Source organism: Cajanus cajan, chromosome 9 (genome assembly GCF_000230855.2).
Source record: "Cajanus cajan strain Asha chromosome 9, NIPB_CcT2T_4, whole genome shotgun sequence".
Classification (NCBI taxonomy): Eukaryota; Viridiplantae; Streptophyta; class Magnoliopsida; order Fabales; family Fabaceae; genus Cajanus; species Cajanus cajan.
In genome coordinates, this window is record NC_138525.1 from 22,737,998 (window position 1) to 22,747,259 (window position 9,262).

Consider the following 9,262-nt stretch of genomic DNA (forward strand, 5'->3'; position numbering starts at 1 on the left):
ATTTTGATAGCTTAATTTTCTTTCTTAGGTTAGATAGAAGGACTCCTCTTAGGATCCATAATCCATTTTCTTATCATGAAAATTTTACCTCTTATACTTGGCATATTGTGTATGTAGGTGATAATTCTTATTCCATACATCCTCGAGATTTGAGGACAAATTCTTTTCAAGAGGGAGGGGATGATGGAATCATGCTTAGGAAGGCAAGAGGTGACAACCTAAAAGATCCAAGAGGAGTGGGCTAGGTATGGAGGTTTGGGCCAGTCAAGGCCTAATGGGCTCGATGGGCTTGGAAGGCCCAAGTCAAGTTTCTCATAGGCCTATCTTGTTATGATCATTCTTATTATGTTTTTGTTAGTATAGTTTCCATATATTTTGGTCTTGTATTTTGGACCACATAGAGTAGCATTTTTGGGCAGTAGGCTTATTGGGCATAGTTTTGGGCTTCATGGGTCTTTGGACTTTTGGTACCCAATATTGGGCTCATTTTCATTCTTGTAATTTTTCCTTTTCATTGTATTTGTTTGGCCAATGTATTTAGGCCATTAGAATAGGAAAATACAAGGAATACTTAAGTAGACGAATTAGGTTAAATTAGGTTTAATTTGGAAGCCATTTAAGTTGCATTTGAGTCACATGTTCTTCACCACTAGTGGCTGAACATGTGCTTGCTCAAATCAACCCTAAATTCTATCTAAATTAAATCTAAATGCAAAGGCTCACCTAAACTCACGGCCAAGCACATGTGGATTTAAATTTGAATTCAAATTTCAATTTGAATTCAAATTTAAGGCGCCAACTTGTGTAGCCTTGTTTAGGCGCCAATGCTTCTCCAATTCCGTGGCTACTTAAGTGAATTCTTCACCTTGTAAATACACTTTTGAATATATGAAATTTGTGAGCAATTTTCTGCCAAATTTCCTCAAGAGTCACCGAGAGCATCACCTTCAAACCCTAGGAAAAATCACCTTAGTTCCTACCTTTTGAAGTGAGTTTTCCTTTGTTCCTTAAGCTTGGATGCTTCCATCCATAGTTTAGGTAACCTTTGTCCGAAAACTTCCTTCATTCAAGTGACTTTCAATCTGGTTCTACATCTTCAAATAAGAGGTCCAAGCCTAGGCGAATCCAAGGAAGAGAACACCTTCCACTTCTCCAATTTTTACCATCAATTTGTTTCAAAGAATGATATTGTATTCCCAATAAATCATAACTTCTAATAAGAGATCAGGTTATAGAAAATAACTTTCAATAATTTCATAAGAATATCACTTACTCAATCCTCCACCATGCGAATAAAACACCCCTACTTATAGAAATATCACTATCTCGAGAATAAAAGATATCCTCAAATGTTATTACTCAACTTCACATTTTTTGAGAATAGAGAAAAATAATCCGAAACAAACACCCATTATCTTTCAACTAAGGAATATCTTGTCTCAAATGAAAATTTTTATTTATTGAAGATAACCGATAAAAAAATTTAACAAAAAAATTCACTTCTTTAAGTATTAGGTGGTGGTTCACCTAACTTGGTTCCCAGTATTTTTTTAATCACTTTTTCCCAGAATTGTCTTATGTTTGGTTTCATTAATAATAATATATTTTCCGGTCATGTTGTTACCGGTTATAACGGGCTCATAATATGAGGTAAGCATTAATAAATTTGTAGAAATAGGGAATCCACCCAAATTGTTCTTTTTAATATATTATTATGTTCAATCCTATGGGATAGAAAACGTCATATTATAAAATATATAAAAAATTGTTTTATGCACATACCTTTAAATTTGTATTATGATATATATATATATATATATATATATATATATATATATATATATTCGTTCAAGAAAACTTCAAAGTTATACAAAAATCAATTTGAGTAAGATACCTAGATACCAAATCATATAAAATGTGTAATTTTATTATTCATTCATGATCGTACAAATCATTATTTAACATACGAAATGTTACTTCAAAAAAAAAACATACGAAATGTAATTAAAGAACTAATTTATGTGATAAAAAATTAATCAATGATTAAAAATAAAAAAAAATATATTAAAAGAACTTAAAAATTTAATTCGTAAGTTGAAGGACAAAAATTTATTTAATCCTTTAAGAAAATATCGAATAGCATAAATACTAAAATGTGTAAGACTTATTGTTTTGTTTTGAAACAGTGTAAGATCCTCTAAGCATATAATTCTTGATCTGATCCATTTGGACTTTCTTGAAAGAAATGGATGAAAACTTGCAAAGGTGGTGGATAAAATCTTTTCTTTAGGAATTATTTCTTGGACTTTTTTCTTTGCCTTATTTCAGTAAAAGGAAAGAAGAATCTTCGAAGTGCACTAAATTCACCACTAGAGTAGTACCATGATTTATCCCAAAGTGCTGAGGATAAAGCAGTAAAAACCCTTGTGATTCACTCACCTAACACTCAAAACACTCTTGAATAACCCAACATGACTCATTTGTCGTTTATTCACTCTATCCTTGAAAGGTGAAAGAAATAAATGTACTATAAATTATTATTATTATTATTATTATGAGCAAGAGACATTTCAAGAGAGATAGGCAGTTTTAACAAGAGCTATACTACTGATGGTTGTCTTACCATAGTAATCAAGATCAAAACATTAGTTTGTAATTCTTTCAATTTAATTTTGATTATTTATATATAGTTGTATGGTCAAAATTTAACCGTATTTATTTAGTAATTTTGGTTAGTGCCTTGGTCACTTTAATATCATAGGCAAATTAGTAACTCACTAGAACGAATTGTACGAGGTACTGGATTAAAATCTCTTGTACCCGGTAAAAAAAAAAATAGATTCTCTGAATTTAAATAATCATGCATATTTATGAGTTGAAACCATCGGATGAAAATGGAGTATTCACATTTGGAATACATGTTTTAAGTTAGAAAAGGTTATAATAACACCGGTATAAGTTTTACTAAATATTATACCGCTCAATAACTTTAAATTAATTATGAATTTTGTAAACTCAACTGTTAAATTGAAAGTTCATATCACTTTATATGTGTATATTAAATTTTGTTAAAATCGAACAACAACTTAAAAGTTATTAAAGTGTTCGTGTTTTAGTATATTTTGAAATGAATACATTATGTCAATTTTGTTTTATAAGAATGAAGTATCAAATCATGTTGGATTAATATAAAATTTTGTATATATGATATAAGAGATATGAACCTTCAATCTAATGGTTAGGTTTGTAAAATTCACATTTAATATTAAAGTTATATTTATGAAAATAAGATGAATTGTTTGATATTCGTTCAATGGTCGTGATTATCTGAATGCGTGAATTTCCAACCTGGAAATCCCATTCTAAAAAATAATCGAAAATTAATTGTTGGCAGAATTAATATTTATGCTACCCATCTACACTACCTGATTCCACAGAATATTGATAATAGTTGCCAATTTTATAGGTTAAAACCTGGAATCCTCTTTCACACGGCATTTGTTATGCCCCAAAACACATCCTTTATAATATTTTTGGTCCATATCCTAACACCCATCTAAAGATCTAAGTTGTTAATTTGTTGTACTCTTTTGACTAACGAGTATGAAGTGGAAGTAATAATAGCTAAGGACACTGAATAATGGATAGTCCCAACGGTGGAGGGCCACTTTTAAATCAAATCATACATTTAAAAGAAATAAATAATAAAAAAAAAGAGTATATTATCACTCCTGAACCCTCGGCTATCAAGTATCAACTATACCCTATCTGCCTAGAAGATTATCACTACTTTATCTTTTTGTGGGATGCCTCACCATTTCTTCATCTTTAAGCGTGTTCTTAAACTTTATATCTTTCTTTTTATATATTTACTTTTTATTTTTATGTTTTAGGGTGGCCCCATTTGAAGGAACCGGAAATGAATTCATACAGGTACAAACCCCATCATGTAACCAGATTTTTTTCTTTTATATATTATGTAATATTTGTTCCCTGCCTTCGTTATTGTAATAATAAGCACCTATCCTAAAATGGTTTTTTTTTTTTTAATTATATTATTGATTTGAAATATCACTAATTTTATTAATGATTAATCTTCATAAGAGAAACATGAATCTCTTTTTTTAATTACATTTTTTTCATATAAAAGATTCAAACTTAAAATCTTGTTTAAAAAAATTAAATTCAGTACCACTTAGACTAACAACCATATTTTCTTCCTATTTTAAAATTTTACTCTATGTACCAACATCCACATCTTCCTGGTATAGACAAGGGGATACCAAATTATTATTACTAAGAAGATACATGTTCAGAACTTTAAAAACCATCAAATCCTGAATTATAATCAAAAGTTAACTTATATGCACTGTTTGTAAATTATTTTTACAAACATCCATTAAGATTTAACCACTATCACATTATCATATTCAATAATGAATAATGTGATTGATAAGATAAACTCCTATGCAAAAATATTTCACATTATCAATGTATATAAATTAAAGTCAATGGTATATGTCAAATAACGGTGGATGATAAAATACTAGAGTCGGATATAGTAAGTGAAATCCATTTTCACCCTTTGATTCCAAATTTATCTTGCACGTTTGAATGTCTAAATTTGTAAAAACATATAGAGAGAGAGGCATGTTGTCATCTTATTATCAATTAACTACTTTCTTGAGATGAATCTAAGATATTATTAATCACATATCAGCATTTTTCACTCAATCAGCAAACATAACTTCGAGTTAGAGCGATAATATTCCTCACATCACCTTTAAAAGAATAAACATGTCTTGAACAAAACCCTTGTCTATTGTGCACCAAAGAAGCAACCCATTAAAGTAATTCGAATTCTCACAATAAAAGGCAGACATAATGCAATGTGCACATAGGACATGAGTATTATTACACTGTCCTTGTTAGACACAGGAATTAGAAACAGTCATCCACTTAATCTACTTTTTGCCCTTGCCTTTCTTTTTCTCCATACTTCAGTTGGTGGAGACAGAAGAGTAACAATGGTTGTTGAACAACTTTTGTTAGCATCAGTTGAAAAGAGTTATGTACATGACTACCTGCGATTAAAGAATTTGAGTAAGCATGTTGTGAAAAGTTGAGTCACTTCTAGCTCCTTGATCTTTGTTTCAATGCTGCCAATGACATAACCACATGAAAATATTTAATTAGAAACAAATTAGCAACCTGGCTTCTTGTTCCCAGATCCAATTTTTAACAGTCTGAACTTTTAAGATTCATATTTCAAATCCATCTTGTTGACTGAAAATGTGATTCTTCAAACCTGAGGGAAAATCAGAAAAAAAATAAGTTCCCTCTCTGAGCATCAAGCTGGCTTTCAATGCTATAGAAAACATACATTGTAATTCACTCTTTGATTGTCATGTACTCCCTTTAATATACTCCTCTCTAGCAACATCCAGAAATAGGATGAAATAGTTCTCTTCCAGGGGAATTTGGCACATGATTAAGGTCTTCATACGCTTTATCCTGCATAGTTTTTTGCACATAGAAAATCATGTAACACTGTGAAGCTCTGACTGTTGCCTCGTCAACCTCGGTTATCCAAGCATCATCACATCTGTACCATTGATTCCTTAAACGCACGAAAGAAACATAATGACCAGACTCAAGCGTCCCCGAATGTGTCACCACAGCAAAAATCTCAAACTCAGAAAACATATCTGATTCATCACCCCCAAAAGTATAAATCCTGTTCCCATATCTGGCTCTGAGGATTGAGGAGGACAAATATGGAGCCATGTCTAAGGAAAATGGGAAGTGTAGGTAGCGGTCTATTTTTCTAGAACACTTCTTAACAAACGAGTGCTCAAATCGTTTTACGTGCAAACTAAGTACTAAAGGAAGCTTTCTAATGGACATTTGCTTCAATGAGTCCTGCCTTTCCTGACAATTCTGGCAGTACAGTTTCTGGTCTGACCCCAACTTCTCTGGCCTAGTGAACAAATCTAAACAACCCGAAAGTGTAGACATTCCGCCATCCTCATTCTGTTTGGTAAACTTTTTACCCTTTTCTGTTGAAGACACATGAGTGTCCAAGTTAAGGGAAATGTCCACACAAGGGTCATAGGTTGTTGAGGTGAATCCACATGCCATACAGGTAACATCTGATCTCAATAACCCATAGAACACCCTATGAGCAATGCATTGACAGTCTCCATTGCCTGTATAAAACAATAACCATGCATCATGCATTTGAATAAAACATAACAACTGAATAATATGTTTCTTAGTTACAATGTTTCCCATACAGCAAAAACTTTGGAATGAACATTTGTGGTTAAAGTCCATGTTTTCATGGGTTAAACTTCCAAGAACTGCTAGGGTCAGTCTAGTGGTGAAGTATTGGAGGTAGTATGCATAAGATCTTTGATCACGGTTACTGTCATTGTAATAACTACTGATTGAAAAAAAGAAGAAAAAAAAAAAAAAAAAAAAAAAGAGAGACTAAATTTTCAGATAGCCGCATTATTATTATTATTATTATTTCAGATAACATGTGTCATTATGAAAACAGCTACAGCTATAATTATAACACAAAGCAGCATTGTGCATATAGGACAACAAAATTGCAGGAAAAACACCAAATCTCAACATTTAATTACCTTTGCTTCCATTCCTTGTTTTGCCCTCTTTCTCATGGATTGCATCTAACATTGAAATGAAAAACTCGTGAGCATCCTGCTGCTCATAACTTGCTAAATTCGCTGAATGCTGCCACCAGCTTGAAACAAAAACAAAAAGTTTCACCATTCAAAAGAAACAAGAATTTGAGCACCAAAGTAACACAATGGGTGGGTCTAATCCCAAGCCATGAAAAAGTTTTTGGTTTCAATTGGTGCTGCTCTGGCTAACTTGCAACTAGATTCATACAACAGACTATCAACTTAAAACTTATCATGAAAAACTTCAAGTTAAAACTGTCACAGAAGCCTTCACTGGAGAACATGTTACTTTTGCAAATTCAGTCAGACCAAATCGAATATTTCAGAATAATTGACCAGACATGGAATCAATGAATTTCCTTTTTCCTATACTTACTCAAACAAATGCATCTCCAGTTGGTTGACTATCATAAAACTCAAAACCAAGCAATTCACAAATGAACCAAATTTTTTTTTATCACGAACATTTTAATCAAACAAAGCTGAAGCAGATCATTAGTAGTCCCCTCTAATAAATAACATCCACTATTTTTCACGAGACAAAGTCTAAAATGCAAGAGTATGTATGAGTATGACACAGAGCAGTATCAGACCTGTAGAGAAACTGAGCAGGACTATACGGATTTCGATCCCCCGAATACACAGCTGAAAAAATAGCGTTAACATCACAGAGCAAACACATCAGATCCGAGATTCTTCTCTGATGACAAGTTTCCAAACGGTGTCCACCACTCAGGAAATAGTCCCTGAAAGGAGGTGCATGTAACAATGCTTGCAGCACAGAATTCATGAAACACGTGCTACCGAGATTGTTCAATCCTCTCAACCCCATAGGATAACACGATTTAGCTCTCAGATCTTTGGTGGAAACTCTACACTTAGATTTTTGCAAATCCAATCCAACCCCAGAAACCAATCTCCTCCTCTTGATCAACCTCTGGCCAATGCTTTCATTCCCAGTGGCACCACCTGCCACCCCCATTGAGTGCTTAGACATCACAACTTGGTCAAAATCAGGGTCATACAATTGATCACGGCACACCCCACAATAAAGTTCAGCCCTTTCAATGTCCACAAAAACAGCATGACCAGTTTCTGATTGAGGATGCAAAAGGGTATGATCCAAACACGAGAATGAAGAACAAATCAGGCATAAATAGAGCCTCCCTTCACACCCATTACAGAAACTGCATCTGGGTACCTTTGTGTTGGGTTTCTTCACACTGGTTTTCCCAATTGGAGAGGTCACTAGGAACTTTTGAATGACTTTGTAACCATTGAAACCATGCTTGAGTTTGTACTCAGCAAGGTGCTGGCAGGATTCTGGGTTTGTGTAGGAAGGGTTTCTTAGAAACATAACGGTGCACGGTTTCAACGAAGGTTAATTGAATGCTTGCAAACAAAATTAAAAAGAAAAAATTATGATTGTTGCGGAAACTCAAGTGTTGTTGTTAGTATCTTTCTGAATGATGTGATCGGAAAAGAATGAATGAAGATGAAAAAACAAAGACAACAACAACTATTAAACTTGAAAGAAAGAAAAAGTAAAAATTAAACATGCACTTTCATTAGTTATTGGTTTTCCTGAGGAGGAGATGATCTTGATTCATAATACAAAAACAATTAAAAAATAAAAGACAAAGCATGATTCAATACATAAACAGATGCTTGCTTTAGAGTATGAAGAGAAGACCAAGCAAAAAGTATGGACACTAAGTCATTGGTCATATAATATAGTAATTATTTTTATATAACACATAACAATCTTTTTGAAATCTATAAGAATTATAATGTTAGATAAACATTTTTATAAAATATTTAATTTAATATAATTATATATCTAAAAATTTTATTTATAATTATTATTTAAATAAAAATAATGTTATACTAATTATTTTATATATTAATTATTTTATTTTATTTTAGTTATTAAAACTAAAAAAGTATATTTTGTGTTTCTATAAAAAAAATATTGTTATTATTTTAAATTAAAAAAAAGGACAGTTATTTTTTTAAAAAAAAGATAACTATTTTTAAATTAGATAATTATTTTTTTTATTTTTTTTATTTTATCTTTCAATGTATATATTAAAAAAATTAAAATACAACGTATAAATATACTTAATCTTTAAAAAATAACCATTAAAACAAAGAAAGTATTTTCTTTATACATTGTTATAAATAATAATAATAATAATAATATAAATTTAAATTTAAAATTTTATATATATTATTTGAATAAAGTTGAGATTATCATATAATAATATGATATAAAAAGAAAATAATAATAGCAATAAAACACACAAATAATGTAATAATAAAAAAAAATTATCATTATTTTAGATCAAGATGTGTACTGTAGATAACCAGGACATTAAACTTGTGATGAATTAATGTAATAATAATGTGAAATTACTTTATCCAAATTCCTGTTATAATGTGTTCCATGAAAATTTCAGTAATGATAAATATTTAGTTTAATTTAGAAGGAATATAAAAATGAAACTCTAGAGGAATCTGAGGCGGTGGTGGACGATTGAGAGAGTTGCGTG

General features: G+C 31.3%; 1 protein-coding gene across 4 annotated transcripts; it reads right to left on the reverse strand.

The window, feature by feature from the left end:
- Positions 1 to 4,798: 4,798 nt before the first annotated feature.
- Positions 4,799 to 8,424, reverse strand: UBP22 (ubiquitin-specific protease 22). 4 transcript variants are annotated; one of them, XR_002241223.3, is made up of 5 exons: positions 7,304 to 8,424; positions 6,651 to 6,769; positions 5,384 to 6,209; positions 5,212 to 5,308; positions 4,799 to 5,084 (listed from the first exon to the last, which is right to left on the reverse strand). XR_002241223.3 is itself a non-coding variant. In XM_020380844.3 (3 exons), exons 1-3 carry the CDS (start codon positions 8,065 to 8,067, stop codon positions 5,434 to 5,436), a joined length of 1,659 nt encoding a protein of 552 aa, XP_020236433.1. In that variant the 5' UTR covers positions 8,068 to 8,423; the 3' UTR covers positions 4,799 to 5,433. The 4 variants fall into 4 exon arrangements, 1 of the variants encoding a protein (XP_020236433.1); XR_002241221.3 differs by having other exon boundaries at positions 4,799 to 5,308; XR_002241222.3 differs by having other exon boundaries at positions 5,212 to 6,209; positions 7,304 to 8,423.
- Between the last annotated feature and the right edge of the window lie 838 nt (positions 8,425 to 9,262).

Excerpts from the sequence above, each read along its gene's own strand:
- UBP22 (XM_020380844.3), bottom strand. The coding sequence starts at position 8,067 with ATGTTTCTAAGAAACCCTTCCTACACAAACCCAGAATCCTGCCAGCAC. Across the intron at positions 6,770-7,303 it reads CCTGCTCAGTTTCTCTACAG|CTGGTGGCAGCATTCAGCGA; the intron begins GTCTGATACTGC and ends TTTTGTTTCAAG. Across the intron at positions 6,210-6,650 it reads AACAAGGAATGGAAGCAAAG|GCAATGGAGACTGTCAATGC; the intron begins GTAATTAAATGT and ends TGTTTTATACAG.